This window comes from Schistocerca serialis, chromosome 9 (genome assembly GCF_023864345.2).
Source record: "Schistocerca serialis cubense isolate TAMUIC-IGC-003099 chromosome 9, iqSchSeri2.2, whole genome shotgun sequence".
Lineage (NCBI taxonomy): Eukaryota > Metazoa > Arthropoda > Insecta > Orthoptera > Acrididae > Schistocerca > Schistocerca serialis.
In genome coordinates, this window is record NC_064646.1 from 320,068,425 (window position 1) to 320,087,468 (window position 19,044).

The 19,044-nt window shown below is 38.8% G+C and overlaps 1 protein-coding gene across 1 annotated transcript in view; it reads right to left on the bottom strand.

Annotated features, from left to right (window-relative positions):
- Positions 1-1,785: 1,785 nt before the first annotated feature.
- Positions 1,786-19,044, bottom strand: part of LOC126419345 (mitochondrial import inner membrane translocase subunit Tim9) — a 38,981-nt gene continuing 21,722 nt past the window's right edge. Inside the window, exon 4 of the mRNA XM_050086530.1 lies at positions 1,786-2,102. Coding sequence (XP_049942487.1) covers positions 1,962-2,102 — 141 coding nt within the window. The 3' untranslated portion in view covers positions 1,786-1,961. The remainder of the gene's footprint in view (positions 2,103-19,044) is intronic.

Below are 19,044 nucleotides of genomic sequence, written 5' to 3' on the forward strand. Positions count from 1 at the left end.
GTGTAAACATCTTCATGTTTTGGGAAAACATGGAAACAAGAGAAAGAAAGAAAAAAACAGGTGCGCAAGGCAGGTGAATAACTAGCTCTCTCTGATCCACTTCCAGCATAATACTGTACTCACTGTGTTTTAATAATATATGGTTGACTTGCTGAATTATCTATCATACTGACATAACCTTTTTTATGATAATTTGCAAACTTGCTACCTGCAGCTTCCAAGTTCTGCAAGATATGCATCTATGTAAAGACCATAATACTGCATGTACTCAAAGCCACAGCCCTATTCTTCCACTGAGCAAGGCACGGGTTAAGTGTTGTCATCAATGTCTTGAACAATGTCAGTGACATGAGAAGTGCTGCTGGGACAACAAAGCACATAATCTTTTTTTAAAAAAAAACAGATTACATTGCAGAAACATAAAATCCAAAATATCCCTGCCTTCTGGGAAACGCATTGGACAGCAAAGTACAAGAGTATCAGAAAATTTTCTGAGAACCTTATTAGTATTACATGAGCTCTAGAAGAACTCTCACACAATGCATCAAACTTGAAAACACAAACCAAAGTGCTTCATCTATACATGACTGCAACAAGTCCAACATATATTGTTAAGCTCTTAGTGTCTGCTGTCTATTCTGCCAAACATGAACACGAGCAACCAACTACAACAAGTAAATATAAACTTAAAGACAATTCATGACCACATAAACAAATTAATGTATGTGCTTCGATCACACAGTGATAATGCCTTGATGGAGTTCAGAGTCATCTTCGAGAAAACTAAAAAATTTGAGAACTCTTGTTGAATTTAAACGACCTCGATTGGTGGCAAGGCAGACATACTGATCAAATCAACTATCTGTAAATGTAGAAAAATTATTCAATTATTGGTCTTCATGCCATACTTAGACTCTGTAATTTCCTCTCCGAGAGACCACTTTTCTTCTACATGCAAAAGAGCATTGTTACTTACACAGATCCAACCTAAAAATATGAAAATTAGACAAAGCCTCATACAGAACTTTTTTATGGAGCCTTTTTACAGAATTTTATTCCCGAGGCTATCACGTGGTATGAAATGTTTAACGCAAATAATGTGAGTGATGTGACCTAAAATAAATCCATGGCATATGCAGATTTGATTGAACAAGTTGCCCCATTTAACCCAGCTGCAATCATGGTTGGCCTGGCTATTCCACCAACAACATGTAGAACTGAACATACATTTAGTACATTACGATGTGTCAAGATGTGAAATCAGTTTACAACAGGAGACAAGAAGCTCAGTGGCCTGTGTCTGCTCAGCTTCACAGAACACAAGTGAAGGACATGAAATTCACTGACAAGGTGTTAAACAGGTTTGGACAACAGCCTAGATGCCCCCAGTTTGTATTTGCTCAGTGACTGTCCCCAAAGCTTACACTGAAAGAACTACTTCTTTACATAATATAATAATAAAATTTTTACTTCCTCATCTTTCTGTGTGTATTTTCTTATATGCTGAGGGGGTGGGGTTGTGCAAGTTCACCCCCTTTTGGCACCCTTGGTGGCTGTCAAATCATGATGTAGCTTGGAATTTTTGACAGTAGCAAACTATTCACATGTGAGAAAGAATTAAAAGAAAATAATACTAGGAATGACTGGGGCTTGAACCCTAAACCTTCTGATTTGTAGTCTTAACACTTACCCACTGACAGGAGATGATTGAAAGACATAAAGAAATTTCCTGATGAAATTAGTAATAGACATCATATTTCAGTAGTTACGCTTACAAAAGGAAGATAGTTGCACAAAAAAAATTTATTGTAAGGATTCTTATCTACAGAGAAATAAGTTTTTGTAGGTGGAACACACCAATATACTATAATTACAAAAAAATACAAATTTGTACAAAATAAGTATCTCATCTGCAAAATTCAACAGACAAAGCTGATACTTTTCTGCAATCCTGCAAGAAGTCACCGCTGAGGTGTTACTCCCATCTTCTGTGCTGCTGCCATTGCATTCTCATTAGCAATCATCTGGAATTCCTGGAACCTCTGCGAAATACGCTGATTCATGCTGAGGTACTTCTCCATGCAATTGAGTGCACATTTTTCCTGTAACCCAAAGTCACTATTTGTATGACATGTTGTCCTGAGTAGTTCACCATCAGAGAACCTTATTTTATGCACCTATTCCACTACTTTTATACAAAGTATTATCTTTTCTCATACTATTCTTGGAATTATCAATTGTGTTTTTGACGAAAATTATAAATATACAAATAAGGAAGATAAGAGTTTAACATACTGCCAACAATAAGGTAATTAATGATGAATCCAAGTTTCCAACCAGACAAGTACAGGAAATAAAATCAGTCTCATCCTTTCAAATAAACCATCTGGATGTTTGCATTAAGCATTTTGTTTTTTCTTTTTTCAATGAAAAACTTCAAACAGGATAGTTGGATGCAAATTTGAACCATGCCTCTCCAAAATATAAAGCCAGTGCACATGGTGTTACTCTTAATAACTTCCTCCTGACCTTTTTTTTTTAAAAAAAGTGCCTGTATTTACCTCCTTTGTCATGCAATGAATCCAACTGATAGGATTTGCTTGCAACATATTCCTAATACATTCTGTCCTATCTTCAATTAATCATTCTCAGTGTGTCTTACAGATAATCATTTCCTAGTATTACGATACATGGACGCGCTATTCAACAAGGTAGATAAGATAAAGTGTGATATTGCATTTTTCTGTGTTTGGGTATTGCTCCCAAAAATACAAAAAAAGCTTGGGCAAAAACCACACTGCATACTTATATAATGCATAACAGTTCACTAAATGTGCAATATGTATATTCAACAAAATATAATTTAATGGAATTAAGGTCCTAGTATAATAATAATAATAATAATAATAATAATAATAAGCAGATACACTAATTGGTGAATACCAGGCCGGATTCAGAAAAGGACGCTCATGTGCAGAACAGATCTGGTGCTTAAAGACAATATTACAAATGAGGAAATGCAGAAACACAGTAGTTACATTCATCGACTTCAGGAAAGCATATGATTCAGTGGACCGTGGAACCCTGTTTAAAATCATGGAAGAATTTGGGATCGACCGAAAGACATGAAAAATCACAGAACAGACACTTACAGGAACAACGGCCAAAGTGAAATTCATGGGCGAAGTATCAGAATCCTTCGAAATCAAATCTGGAGTCCGACAGGGGGACGAACTATCCCCAATCCTTTTCAATATTGTTCTAGAAAAGATAATCAGGGAATGGGAACCTCACGTAAAGGGTATCGAAATTGGTATCAAGAAAGAGAACCGAATTAAAGTCAAGTGCCTTGCTTTCGCTGACGATATTGCAATTATCACCAATAACAGAACAGAAGCGGTTCACACAGTGGAAAAACTACATGAAATTTCACAAAAAACTGGACTACAGATATCTTATGAAAAAACCCAATATATGGAAAGGCAGTCAGAAAATAAATCCCCTTTAATAACAAAATATGGTAAAATTGCACAAGTCTGCCATTTTAAATACCTCGGTGAAACTATACAGTCCTCAGGATTAAACCGAATTGCCAATGAACAAAGAACCACCAAGCTCCAGAAGGCTTACAAGCTAACATGGACGCATTACAACAAGAAGTGCATTTCGACAGACGCAAAATTAAGGCACTATACAACAGTGATTCTTCCAGAAGCAATCTATGCAGCTGAAACAATGGTGATTGATGGTCATTCAAAAATTAAGGAAATAATTATTCAATATCATAACAAGGAGTAAATGTGGCACAGAATGGCTGAAAGAAGTCCAGAGGGATCTACAGCAGATCAACATAAAAAATCTCGAAGATCGCACCGAGTGCCGGCATAAAATCACAAGTGTGAAGTTTGGGGAAAGAACATCGCGTCAGCCTGGTAAAAAATGGACAGAGGAATGGAAGAAGGAGCATTCTGAGAGGATGAGGGGGTTTTGGGAAGCAAAGAAGAAAAACATCCGAAGATGAAATTATGAATTCAAGTTTAATCGCTCTCCTAAACGGGAACAATCATTATAATAATAATAATAATAATAATAATAATAATAACACAAAATTAAAAGTCATCTTTTAATAGGGCAATAATATTATAAAATTAAAAGTCATCTTTTAACAGGACATTTTACATTAAGATTTCCTTTCAAACTATACTGCAGGATCAGTTTTGTAATTCTGCCATTTTATGGACACGATTTTGCAAGTTTGTTGCTTTTAATATTATGTTTCAGTGTTAACTGTATACTATTATATAAATGCTGGAATCTATGGGACAACACTTCACAAACTTTCAACTTTGCATGCTTACACTGATACACTATCAGTCAGATTACACGGATCTTTTTCTGTCAAACTGCCTGACAGGTATCACTTCAATTTTACATGTGAAAAATCATCATTCAATATTTAGCAGTAACATGGACTTAACTTATAGACCTCATTTTGATTCTTGGCTATTTATCTTCAGAAAATAATGAGGCTGTTCCACTACTGTGTCCAAATCTTTTTACTATATTATTCACATACTGAGATTGTATTGTTGATATCAGGTGCACTGGTACTACCAATATTTTCCAGTGTTTCCCATAATAATTTTTGGTTTATTATGTCAAATATGCTCTCATAGTATAGGAACGATTGAGTTACAGGAGAAAATAGGCTCGAAATAAGAATTCAAAATGAGGAAGATTCCTTCAGTTCCGCTATTTGTTTAGTAATACATGATGGTGAGACAAAAATTGCAAAATAATACATTAGATTGTAACAAGATGCATGACTAGAAAGTAAGAGTACTTAGCCTCTGACGACTAAGGGGATTTTTTCAGCAAAGTTAGCACCACTATGTTCAGTGACAAAGTGTTGACAGTGGCATGCACGCTTGTTTGTCTGTTGGCTCAAAACTCTTGTTGTAGTGCTGTATTGAAATGAACCCTTCTATTCTGAATTCCGCGAACTGAGAGGTGATGAGTGCAATCTGTTTTCTTCTTACAAAGGAAAACACACTTCCTGATTTTTAATGAAATCAAAACTTTATTGAGATGGTGTGATGAATCTCAGTAATGTTCACAAATGGTGTCACAACTTTAAAGATAACAGAATAAATGTTCATAAAATAAACAAAGGGGTGAACATTCCACAACTGTGACTGATAAGATGGTGAACAAGGTCAAATAAATGATTTTTGATGACTTCCAACTGACTTTGGATGAGATGGCACAATATTTCCAGAAATCTCTTCTGCATAAAATTATTTAAACACGTTAATTTCGAAAACTGTGTGCAAGGTGTGTAGCACAACAGCTCACAGATCAAAATAAAGTCAACAGAACTGCATCTTTATCAGAATTGCTCTAGCACTTTGGACTGGAAGGTGAACAATTCCTTGACTATTGTGACTGCCGATGAAATCTGGATGGCTCACTACAACCCTGAGACGAAGAGACAATTAATATAGTGGCATTATCCCTCCTCACCATGAGTGAAGAGATCCTGTTTCAGCACTGTCTTTTGACACCATATAAGGATTTTCCTGTTTGAATTTTTGCCCCAGGGGGAAACAATACTGCACAATGCTATGAAACCATGAAGAACTATGGAGAGTGACACAGAACAAAAGGAGGAGAATGTTAACAAAGGCAGTATTAATTATTGCATGACAATGCATCTCCCCATACATCGAATGCCACAAAACAACTCTTGGATTCATTTGGCTTGGACATCATCAACCAACCTATTCACAGCCCTGATCCGGCATTTTCAGATTATCATCTCTTCACCTCGCTGAAGGCGTTTATGAGTGAAAAAAGGTTTCCTACTGACAATGAGGGTCAGAATGCCATCAAATTATGGACCAAATAGGTGGTGGGAAACTTATTTTTACTCACAAAGTTCATAAAGAATTAAGGCATCTATGTCGAAAATAGTGTTTGATGGACACACTATGACATAAAACCTGTCTGCTGGCCAGCTGCTGCAGTGACAAAGTCTGAGTTTTTCACTTAAGAGGCTAATAAAGCTGGTTGCCCCTCAGAATTCTAAGCCTGGGCAATCAGCATGACCTAGTAACATTTAGTAACTGGAAGAGTCTGGAGGAAGTGCTTTCTTCCTCTCAAGTTGGAACAGTGCTGTACTTGCTCAGAGTTTATAGCTAAATATCACATGATGTTGACACTCATTCCTTGACATATTTTAAACCATGTGTTGGCTGCCTGCTACAGGTGTCAGTCAGATGGAACCTGAACCGCCTCGACAGCAATGGTTAGCATCACTGTCTTCATTGCAGAAGGACCTGGGTTTGACAGCCGGTACCCTCTTAGACTTTTTTCTCTGATGTGGGGGGGGGGGTCTGGTACTGGGCCCACTCAGCCCCTATGAGTCCAAATGAGGAGCTGTGTGAACAAAGAAGCATCACCACCATCTACTGGCAGTAATGAATGGAGGGACTCTTACAACATGCTGATTATATGCCCCGTGATCATCAACTTGCTCCTCATACTGATTTGTAGGCAGCAGTCAGAACAGACCTAAGGCCTCACCAATAAGTTTGTGCTTACTTTACTTTCTAATCTGCCACTTATAGCAAAATCTTCAATAAATGTTTCTGCACAAGCACTTGTGGCTGTGTCAAAATGATAATACCCTCACAATTTCTCTTACCCTACAGTAGGCACTGACCAAAGACTACATGCTACTGTCTGCTTGATGCCAGCTGCCATCTTACCATGTGGATTTGGTTCTGAGCAGCTTTGGCATGTTTCTGCTTTCAAACTGGTAAGCATTAAGTTATTTCTCACTATAGTCTGATTTTCTGCATGAATAAACATTGATAAACTTCAGTGCAGTTGAACATGTGTTGGTTGCTAAGCATGTATTTATGAATTTTTATTTCCTTACTTGAAGCTGCTGGATTTGTCTTGCAGTTACAAATTGGATTTTGCATATCTGACTCTTATGAACATTGTTAAAGTGTTGTAAAATAGTTGCAAAGGGAAAAGTCTTAAACTCTGTGACATGTGAGGTGTGATCAAAAAGTAACAGAATTATTATTTCTTTTAAAGAATCTTTATTCGTTCATCAACATCAACTTTGTCCCCTTCAAAGTAATCTCCCTTAGGTATCATACATTTGTGTGAGCATTTTTTCAATCTTGAAAGCACTTCTGGAACTAACTTTTCGTTATGGTGTTCAGCTCCTTCAGCAATTCTGTTTTCATTTCCTTGACGGTAGCAAAAGTATGTCCTTTCACAGTTCTCTTCAGCAACGAAAATAGAGAGAAGTCCCAGGGGGCCATGTCGGGTGAATACGGTGGCTGAGGCAACACAACAGTTTTGTTTTCTGCCAGAAAATTATGAACAAGCATTGAGGTGTGAGCAGGAACATTACTGTGATGCATTTTCCGTAAGTGATTTTGTCACAATGCTGGTTGTTTTCTTCAGACTGCTTCACGCAAACAGAGCATAATTTTCAGGTAGTATTAGTTATTGAGCATATGATCATAAGGCAGGAACTCATGATGCACTATCCTACTGTAAGAAGAGAACAGTAAGAAGAACCTACGAATTTATAGAACTAGTTGATTGTTTTTCAGTCTTGGCTCTTCAGGCAGGTTCCAATGGGATGATTGGGCCTTAGTTTCAACATCATAAAGTTCTGGATCATTGTCGACATTATTCAGCAATTCCTGAGCGACGTCTACAAGACATGTTTGGTTGAAATTCAACAATTCCATAACAGACCTGGCTGCTACATATTTCATGCCCAAACATTTGAAAAAATTGCTTGGTATGAGCCAAAGGATATGCCAATACCAGCAGCAACCTCTCTGATTCAGCAATTTCCCGGAACCATTTTCTTTACTTCTTCCACATTGTCATCAGCAGTTGATGTGCTAGGGTGTCCAGGGTGGTCGTCACCTACATCGTATTCTCAATCCTCTGTGAAATGTTTGTACCACTTTTAAACTCTTGTCTTACTTATAATAGATTCATCAAAAGCCACAGTCAACATTTCGATTGCTGTGCAGTTCTTTATTCCATTTATCGAATGAAATTTAATGTGAGCTCGTTGATCCATCTTTTTCAAAAGTAAAAATTTGGAGAGTACTCAGAAACACATACAACCTTTTTGACTTTCAACAACAAACTAAATATCCAAAACAGTTGAAAAAGCAAATATTCATCAGGAACATGAGCACCATGATAAAAAAAGCTGAAAATCGGCTGTACAAAGCCTTGGAAATTAAAAAAATTCCCATTACGTTTTGGTCATACCTCATCCTGCTCGAATGGGATTTAATAGAGGAAGGCACCATACACAGTTTTGAAATTTTTATACTGTGTTTGGGGCGAGTGCCATTGGACGGATATGATCAGAAAAGGATTTTCTTGTTTAAAGAAAGTTTGTTTTGGCATGAATGATTTTCCACATTCAGGAAGTCTCAATAACTGACATGTGATGAATTGCAACCATTGAATCGTCGTGCAACATTTGCATTCAATAGGCAAGATTCAAAAATCAATTGTAGGAGTATGGTGTGCTCTAATTCAAAGTAACAAGAATCAAAAGAGGGTGACTATCAATGCATTTTTACTTGAATGTCACCAGTTCAATCATGGAGCATTCCTATGAAAAACTGTTACTGATGACAAGATATATGCCTTTATGTTAGCTTCTTACGGAGGAATTAATGACAATCTTAGCAAAAAGACATCTCCTTGAGCAAAGGGCAGTGTGAACAGATAATATTTTGCATTCAGTGGTACAAAGAGGGTATTGTGCACTACAAACACCTCCCAGGTAAGTGTCCAGCACAGCTAGCATTTGATGTCAACAACTGAGACTCCTTTCCATTACTGTGCCAGAAAAATTATACCTCATTCACATCCATGCGAGGATGTGCTGCGGACCAAAAACAATAATATAACACCTCCATAAACACCTACAAAAGCATAAAAATACAATACAAGATCAGTGACTGAGTGTGTACTGTGGTATTTGTCCAGAGGAATAAAAACCTATAACACAAGCCAGTACTGATGAAGAGCCAAATGTGTCAGCTTCAACATAATCTCAACAGTTGTGGCTATCTGATATACCAACTTGGCAAATCTTGCAAAAGGATTTGGGCATCCAACCACACAAAGTTATACTCACTCAAGAGTTGAGACGTGAGTGCGTGCGCATGCAAGCACACTAACAACTGCAGTTAACTGTCATGTACAGGAGATTATTGAAACAGAAACTAACTGCCACACTGACACTTACGTAGCATGTACAGAAAAACAGAGACAGCAACCCTTCAAAGTTCACACAGGCACAAAACCTGCAGCTTTCCATTCACTGCCGCTTCACCTCATATCTGTTCCATTATCTGAATAAGCCTTTCAAACAGAACTACAGACCATCAAACATACTGCTTCCATCAATGGCTATAGCTCTACCCTGAAAGATAATATACCACAAAAAACAAAAATGTGTAAAATTACACCATATCTGTACACTGGGTAAGTGCAATCACTCAGCAGTTATAAAAGCTGAAGTAAAATCTCATATTATGGCCAAATTGCAGACAACTTAGCAAAAGAGGTAATGTCTTGCAACTTCAGACCTGCATTTTATAACACCAACAGCATACCAAATTGCAATCCTTGGCACAAAGTGGTGTGTATAAAAATCACATGTAAGTGGTGTGAAAAATTACATTGGTCAGTCAGGCAGAGCTGTGCCAATTAGGTAATCTGAGACGCTGGAGATTCATGTATCGAGACTCAACCTTTGCTGATCATCTTTCAACAGAAATCCATTCGTATGATGTAGAACATGAATTTTTTACATTCCGTACAAAAATAATAAAAAAACAGTACTGGAAATCAGCCAACAAGTAACACAGAATGACAGCTTAGTATTACATGATCGGACTCTATTTCATTTTTTCCCTTTAAGTTTTTACTAAAAATATTAGATTAAAATTGTTAATTCCTTTTAAATCTCATCACATGTTAAATGTATCTCTACTATAAAGAAACAAATCTTTGTTGCCCTCTTATAGTTAACGTAATTACTTTTTTTTTTCTTTTTGCAAAAATAATATCTGTGTGAGTTGCACACATTTACCCATTTTTGTGACATCCAATTGTTAGTTGAAAATGGCCTAAGAAGCCGAAAGCCGGTTCCTGTATAAATGTAATTTTGCTGAACATGAGGAAATATTTTCCTATTTAATATTATCATCACATTCTGCCAAGCACTGATGGCAAATTCAGTTAATGTTTGATTTTGGAAATCATCAACTGCTCTCATTATGAAACACTGGATGAATATGAACTGGGTAATTTGCACTGCATGTTAAGCAAAAGCTGGTTTTTCACACACATCTGTGTTTATGACATATCTCCTGCACTGTGTCATACATGGTGATAATTTTTCAGGTACATTCAGCACTATATGTGGATACAGTCTGCAAACTGTGTTGCGATTAAAGTTTGTAGTAAAAAAATAGTAAATTAAAATGTCATGCCTGCTGCTGAAGTATAACTGCATGAACAGCAAAAATGTAGTAAGCGATACAAATTTTCTCTCTCCTTGTGTGTGTGTGTGTGTGTGTGTGTGTGTGTGTGTGTGTGTGTGTGTGTGTGTGTGTGTGCCCGCACATGCTTCGCATGTTGGGAGGGAGGGGGTGGGGGGGTATCACAAGAAAAAGTTTTGTAAATGTTTGAAATTACATGTAAAATTTGTTGGAAGTTGCCAAGTGCTCTCATTCTTAAATACTGGATGAATGAAGTTCGGGTACTCTGCCTCAGGACAAACACACAGTTTACAAAATGTAACACTCATCTTACTGGGTTAAAAGTTTAACATAAGATAATATCTCTTTATGAGTAGACTATGACAACATTTTAAATTCGGTCAATAATTATGTGAAATACTGAAAATGGAATTTCTGCTGCTCCACAATGCAACTGGTTCCAAGATAGTATTTTAGTAACATAAATAACACACTTTGAAACAGTCTGTTTACATGCTATCCTTTCTTGCACTCAAGTAGTACGAAAGAATAAAGAAACCCAGTTAATAAGTTATTCAGTACCACTAAAATTATATATTAAAAAAATAAAGTTATATTGGCAAAACCGAAAAAGGCTTTATCCACTGTACAGTACAAAAATTTTTTGCCCTTACACTACGGGGTAATGGAACCAGCAAGAAGATTTCTGGAGTGTCATTAATTTTGTCCCTGGCAGTTTCATATGAATGATGCCTCTAGGCAACCATAATATTCATTTAAGAATTATTGAGATATAATGCCACGGCGCAGTTGCACTTCTAGAATCTGCAGACTACACACTAAACTGTGAAAGGATACCTTTATCGATATCCTTAGCAGCAAGCAACCCAGCAGCACTTGCTTTCTGACGAGCCTTAGCTTCTAGAACTTTCTGTACCCTCCTGCCTTTTCCGGCAGACGGGGCATTGTAGTGTCACATGGACAATGCTAGTGAATAGTGAGCATGTGTCATCAGTAGTGGGGGAAAATCTGTTGTGACTGTTGGAAGCCTCTCCCTAAATGGTCCAATTGCAAATTCATACAAACACTGTCAGTTAAGTTAATATTACGGGAGATCAGAACTTATAACAGACATTATTTTATAGCAACAGTGGTCATTGTTAGGCAGATTATAGCATATATGTCAATCAGAGGGCAGCAACAATTTATTGAAATAATTCAAGGCCATTATATTTCAGAACAGTGGTATTATGACTGCAGTATGCTGATTACTTAACTAAATATAACACATTATCTGATGAAAAGTATCTGGACACCCCTATGTAGTATGTAAATGACCATTAGATGTCATTGAGAATTGGACCTGTCCGTGTAAAATGAGGTGTGGTGTATTGCATTGTCATTAGAGAAATGATAACAGCAGGGTGGGTCGTCAAGAGAGCTCAGCTGAGCGACTTTGAACATGGACTACTCATTGGATGTCATCTAAGTAACAAATCCATAAGAGACATTACACCTTTCCTAAAGCTGCCCAAGTTGACTGTTGGTCATGTGACTATGAAGTGGAGCCACGAACGAACAATCACACCTAAACCAAGACCAGGCAGACCTCTTGTACTAACAGACAGGGAATGATGAGCATTATGGACAATGGTCATAAAAAATAGCACGAAATTAGAAGAAGGAATCACTCATGAGTTCCAAAGTGATACCACTAGTCTCAATGACTGTGCCTAGGGAGTTAAAAAGACTGAGGTACAATGTTCTAACAGCTACTCATAAGCCACATACTTCTGTAATCAATAATAAGTGACGCATGAGGTTGTTTAAAGAGCAATGCCACTGGACGGTGGATTACTGGAAACAAGTGGCTTGGAGTGATTAACCATGCTATACCCTGTGCAAATCTAATGGAAGGGTTTATTTTTTGGCAAATGCCTGGAGGACATTATCCTGCCAGTATGTGTAGTGGTGGTGGTGGTGGTGGTGGTGGTGGTTGTTAGGGTGCAGTCCCCTTATTGCATTTCAAACAATGCTAAATGCCAAAGGATACAAGCACATTTAACACCACTTCGTGCATTGCAGCTTCACAGCAAATATGCTCTGCTGGCAGCCAGCGAGCACTGGCCTGGGAGCAATGGATACTGTAACTCCTCCATCATCACAGAGGACAGGGTGGGGACTTGGGTCAAGACTTTTATGTAAACAAGGAAACTGATCCTGAGGGAAATGCTTGGATAAATCTGGACTGCTTTTATACATGGTGTGTCTAAAAAGTTCGGTAAATGCTATCAGACCACAAACAAAACAAAAGGTACAAACAAATGTTCTTTATTGCCCTTCAAAACAGTTGCCACCCACAACAACACATTTTTGATAACGTTCATACAGCTCCTGGAAAATATCAGCAAAGGCCTCCTGTGGAATCAATCACAGAATGGCTATCACATGATCTTTGATGGCATTCACATCCGCACAACGTTCACCTTTCATGGCTACCTTCAAGCGGAGAAATAGAAAGAAGTCTGCAGGAGCCAGATCAGGGGAGTACGGAGGGTGTTCAAGAACAGTTACCATCTTCTGTGCCAGGAATTGGCACACACGGATCATGCAGTGTGCAGGGGCAATGTCATGGAGCACCATCCATTTTCCAGATGTGTGCAACTCTGGCCAAACCAGCTGGATACGCTGTAGTAATTGGTTAAAAATGGCCTGGTAAAATGCAGCATTAATGGTATGACCTGCAGGAACAAATTTCTTGTGGATGATGCTGTTGTTGTCAAAGAAGGCGATCAACAGCGTTTCCACCTTGGATTTTTTTTTGGTCACGGGGAAGATGGTGAACACCATGACATCAATTGCCGTTTTGATTTCGGATCGAACTGTTAGCACCAGGTCTTATTTCCCGTGATGATGGTGTTCAGAAACAATGGATCCTGGTCACACATGGAACTGAAATCACTAGCAGTTTCCGCCATTTTGCTTTTTGCTTGTCTGTGAGTTTGTGCAGCACAGATCAGGAGCAGATCTTCCACTTACCTAAATCATCACGGATGATGGTGTGCACCATGTCCTTGCTAATGCCCAATTCCTCCGCAATCAATCTCAGAGTCCATCACTGATCTTGTGCCAGCATTTGTTGCACTTTCTCAATCTTTTCTGGGGTTCTGCTTGTCGATGGCTGACATGAACGTGGCTCATCCTCAGTTGTTTCCTTCCCTTCAAGGAAGTGTGTAAACCATTTGTAAACACATTTTCTGCTCATGGCTTTCCTCCCATACATCTGCACCAATATGCCATGTATGTCCATTGCAGTCTTCCCCAATTTGTAGCAGAGCTTGATGTTTCCATGTTGCTCCATTGCAATGTGACACTTCGTCTCACACTGACTATGTTCAATTGGCTGCAGTCTGTTTACACAGCCAGTCACATGCAGTGCATGCCATGTATCGATTCTCCTCAAATCACTTAAGACCCATGCGCATGCACGCTCCATGTGCCCCAAGTTGCCGTTCAGATATTACACCATTTACTGAACTTTTTAGGCACACCACGTATTCCCAATCACACTGCAGATCAATTGCTTCAAGCCATAGAATTGTGTAGTGGAAGTTTTTTCATTTTCCGATTCTGCTGCACTAAAACTCCTGATTTGTTTCCTAAGGTGACTGGCTCTCCGTCTGTAGACACAAACTACAGGAATTCATGACAAATCTACATTTTCTACACTTTCTTCAACATTGCTAAGAGTGTCACAGCCAGCTTTGTGCCCATGATATTTAAACTTTCATATAGCACCAAAAATATGCAACTAACACTTTACAAATATGTTGCAAGCTGGCTCTGACAGTCACCTGCCATAACCAGTGTGGGACACATGATTGCACACAAAACTGTTCTACCTAAAGTGGACATAAATATTCAGCTGCAGTTACCAAGTATTCTTTTATTAAATCACCGTCTGTGCAAGAGCACAAGGATTTTACTAAAAGCAGAACAATTTGTGGTTCACCCAAACAGCACACACACTTTATTTACCTTCCTCTTCATCAGAGAGCTTCCTTTTAAGTTTTAAAATCTCTTTTACAACCTCAGGTATTTCTCATTTTCCATTTCAGTATTCTTTGATGTGGTGTAAAACATATAGTGCCTTTAAAATGAACTTCCTGAATGTAGTCAGTGTCTTATGATACACTAAACATTTTGCAAACTTATATTTTTATTTAAAAATGTAAGATTCCTTGCAGTGATGTCGTCGTGGCTTCTATGTCAGTCGAAGTTGAAAAGAAAAAACGGTGTAGAGTTTTCCTCCAGAATGAGATTTTCACTCTGCAGTGGAGTGTGCGTTGACATGAAACTTCCTGGCAGATTAAAACTGTGCACCGGACCGAGACTCAAACTCGGGAGGATGGGTCGTAAGTCGTGCTTGAGTAGCTCAGATGGTAGAGCACTTGCCTGCAAAAGGCAAAGGTCCCGAGTTCGAGTCTCGGTCTGGCACACAGTTTTAATCTGCCAGGAAGTTTCATATCAGCGCACACTCCGCTGCAGAATGAAAATCTCATCCTGGAAACATCCCCCGGGCTGTGGCTAAGCCATGTCTCCACAATATCCTTTCTTCCAGGAATGATAGTTCTGCAAGGTTAGCAGAAGAGCTTCTGTGAAGTTTGGAAAGTAGGAGACGAGGTACTGGCAGAATTGAAGCTGCGAGGATGGGTTGTGAGTCATGCTTGGGTAGCTCAGATGGTACAGCACTTGTCCACGAAAGGCAAAGGTCCCGAGTTTGAGTCTCGGTCTGGCACACAGTTTTAGAGTTTTCTTGTTTGGGAAAGCAAATAAAAGTGTCATTAATGAATATCTTCATAGTCAGCTCCAACCATTCACTGCGGGATGCAAAGATATTGAGCATCTTTGGTCAGTATTTAAAAGTATTGTCCACCACATGTTAGATAAATATGTGCCTAGCAAAAATATAGGGGAGGGAAAGGATCCACCTTGGTTCAACACACATATTAGGAAAATGCTGAGAAAGCAGATAATTTTGCAGAGTCATTTTAAAAGTAGTCACTGCCCTGCTGACAAACAGAAATTATGCGAAATAAAAGCAGTTGTCAAAAGGTCAATGAGAGATTCTTTTAATGAATTTGAAAGCAATATTTTATCTGCAGATTCTAAAACTAACCCCAAAAAATTTTGGTTGTATGTAAAATCTATGAACGCTACAAGTAATTCAATACCTTCTCTTGCTGACAGTACGGGTAATGTAATGTATGATGATAAACAGAAGGCCGAAATTCTAAACCTTGCTTTCAAAAACTCGTTTACGGTAGAGGACTGCAGCACTACTCCCTCCTTCAATTATCGAACAAACGCAAGGATGGCTGACATAGTGTTTAGTGTATCTGGGATTGTAAAACAGTTAAGATCCTTAGACGCCACGAAGGCATCTGGCACAGATGGTAACCCCGTAAGATTTTATGTGGACTGTGCTACCAATATAGCACCATTCTTATCCATCATCTATCAGAGATCACTGGAACAGCAGAAAGTTACAAGAGACTGGAAAAGGCCCAGGTCATAGCAATTTATAAAAACGGTAGAAAATTGGATGCACATAACTACTGGCCTATTTCACTGACATTGATTTGTTATAGAATCATGGCAGTAGTGACATAGTGACCTTTCTGGACTCTGAGAAGATCATCTGTAGAACCAGCGCAGTTTTAGGAAACAGCGGTCATGCGAGACACAGCTGGCCCTGTTTGTTCATGATATACAACAGGCTCTAGATACCGGCTCCCAGATATGGCATCAACCTTTGACTATTGATAGGCATTCAACTCAGTTCCGCACTGTCACTTGCTCCAAAAAGTGCGCGCTTGCAGGCTATCCGATGATATATGCGGTTGGATAAAAAGTTTTCTAACAGACAGAGAGCAGTATGTCGTCCTGAATGGGGAGACTTCAACAGAAACAAGCATAACATCAGGTGTGTCCCAGGGCAGCGTAACAGGTCCACTGCTTTTTACAATTTACATAAACGATCTGGTTGATGGTATTGACAGTGGCATTAGACTGGTTGCTGATGATGCTGTAGTCTACAGGAAAGTAGTATCACACGAAAGTTGTGAACAAATCTATGAGGATTTGCAGAAAATAAATGCATGGTTCAATGAATGGCAGTTATCTCTCAATATTCTACTGCATATAACAAAGCAAAAATCCCCATTAATGCACGAGTACAAAATAAATGCCCAGCCTTTGGAAGCGGTAACACCCATAAAGTATCTGGGTGTGACTATTTGAAATGATCTCAAATGGAACGATCAGATTACACAAGTAACGAGTAAGGCGAACTCTTGACTGCAGTTTATTGGTAGAATCCTGAAGTGATGCAGTCTTTCAACAAAGGAAATTGCTTCAATACTTTAGTTCGTCCAGTTAGACTGATGAATAATATTAAATGTCTTCCACGCAATCACATCACGTGTAGGAAAAGAATCCAAAGAACTCTTCTTAGCATCACTAGTATGAACAAAGGCAATAGTTATCCAACCATTACCAGTTCCTTGAACTGACATAGCCAAACTAAATCTGGCAATGAAACCCATCCACCTGTGTGCACCTGAGAATATGGAAGCCTCATCGGTTGCCTTAGGAGACAGACTAATACTCTTACAAACTTTAAAAACCGATGGCCTAAAACGCCTTCTAACATAACGTCAACGACTCATCATGAGGCTGCAGGATGTTTGTCGTAAAACAGAAAGTTCTGAATCTGTATTTGTATGGTGTAAGAGTGGTGGTTCCTTAGGTAATGATTGTGCTGTACAAGGAGATGTTATGTTTTATTATTGTAATGTTTGATGTTAATAAAGATTTCTTTTTATTTATTACGTTGTTTAATTTCATTAATAAAGTATTGTTCGTCTGTATGGGACCCTTACAGTTGGGTCTGATTCAAGAGATTGAGAAGGTCCAAAGAAGAGCGTCAAGATTCGTGACTGGTACATTTAGCCATTACAAGAGCATCACAGATCTCATAGAAAGTTTGAAGTGGGACACACTTGCAGACAGATGACGCGCTAAATGGAAGGGGCTGTTCACTAAATTCCAAAATCCGATCTTCGTTGAGGATGTAGATCATACCACCAACTTTCAAATTGTGCAATGATCACCATTCAAAAATAAGAGAAATTAGAGCTCGTACTGAGGCGTTCAGACAGTCGTTTTTCCCTCATGCGATCCGTGAGTGGAACAGGGGGGGGGGGGGGGGGGGGGAATGTGACTTTGGCGCAAATAGTGCCCTCCGCCACACACCGCTTGGTGGCTAGCGGAGTATATATGTAGACGTACATGAAAAGTGAAACTGTCAGTTTTGCACAATGCTGACTTGCCACTGCTGCTATTAGATGGCACCACCATCAAAACTGTCCTTCACTCCCTCGGCACTTCTCCCACATTGCCTCGACCACACGCTGTATGCTTATTTCTCTTGTTCCCTATCAAACTGCAACTGCTCTGCTCACAAGCAGAAACGAGTGCTCATGCTCAAAATCTGCGAGCTGTTAAGTCCTGGAGTACCGCATACAGTAGAGAAACAATTTGGAGACAATGTTTGTTTGCATCAGTAAGACGACAACCCTGTCATAAAGCAGCATCTGTGAGGCAAGGGTATGCGGACAACTGCAACTCCTTAAATAGACTACTCTGCTGAGAGTCCCATCCTGCACCCAGTGGAACACCTTTGGGATGAGTTAGAATGTTGACTTCTCTTCAGACCCCAGCATCACTACCTTCTCTCGTTTCAGTTCTCATGAAAGAATGGGCTGCCATCCCTCCACAGAAATTTAAACATGTCACTGAAACTGTCCCCAGCAGAGTTCAAGCTGTCATAAGGTCATTTACAATTTCCTGACAACAGCTCTCTGTAACCAAATTAAAGAAAATTATCTTCAATCAAAATGGATCACCTGGACAAATGTACACACGAATTTGAACCCATTGTGAGTGACCTTTACAAAACATTTTCATGCAAACATCAGTCCAACTTCCAGAGTGACATCGCCTCTTACTAAGTTTTTTCTTCTTCCACAGGATAATCACAGCATTTACGAAACGACTATGTAACATAAGTATGACCTTAGTGTAAAATTGTTCTTGTAATGCCATTTAGCCTGGAGGTAGTCCTTCGAAACATGTTGCTAAATAAATAAGTAATTCAATAGTCAACGAAGTATGTGACTAGTAGTGGTAACTTAAAAAAAAAAAACCTTTACAAATGCACACACTGTTCACTTCACATCGGCCATCAAAATAAAATGCTGCATAATTGTCAATGGAAAATTTCTGATCAATGAAAAAAACCCACGAAACACACCTTAATCAGACCAGCGATTGATTTATACATAGAAACGTTGATACATTAATCCACAGATTTGGTTGTGGATGGACATGGAGGAGATGTGTGGAATTTCCTGCATCAGAAATTGGC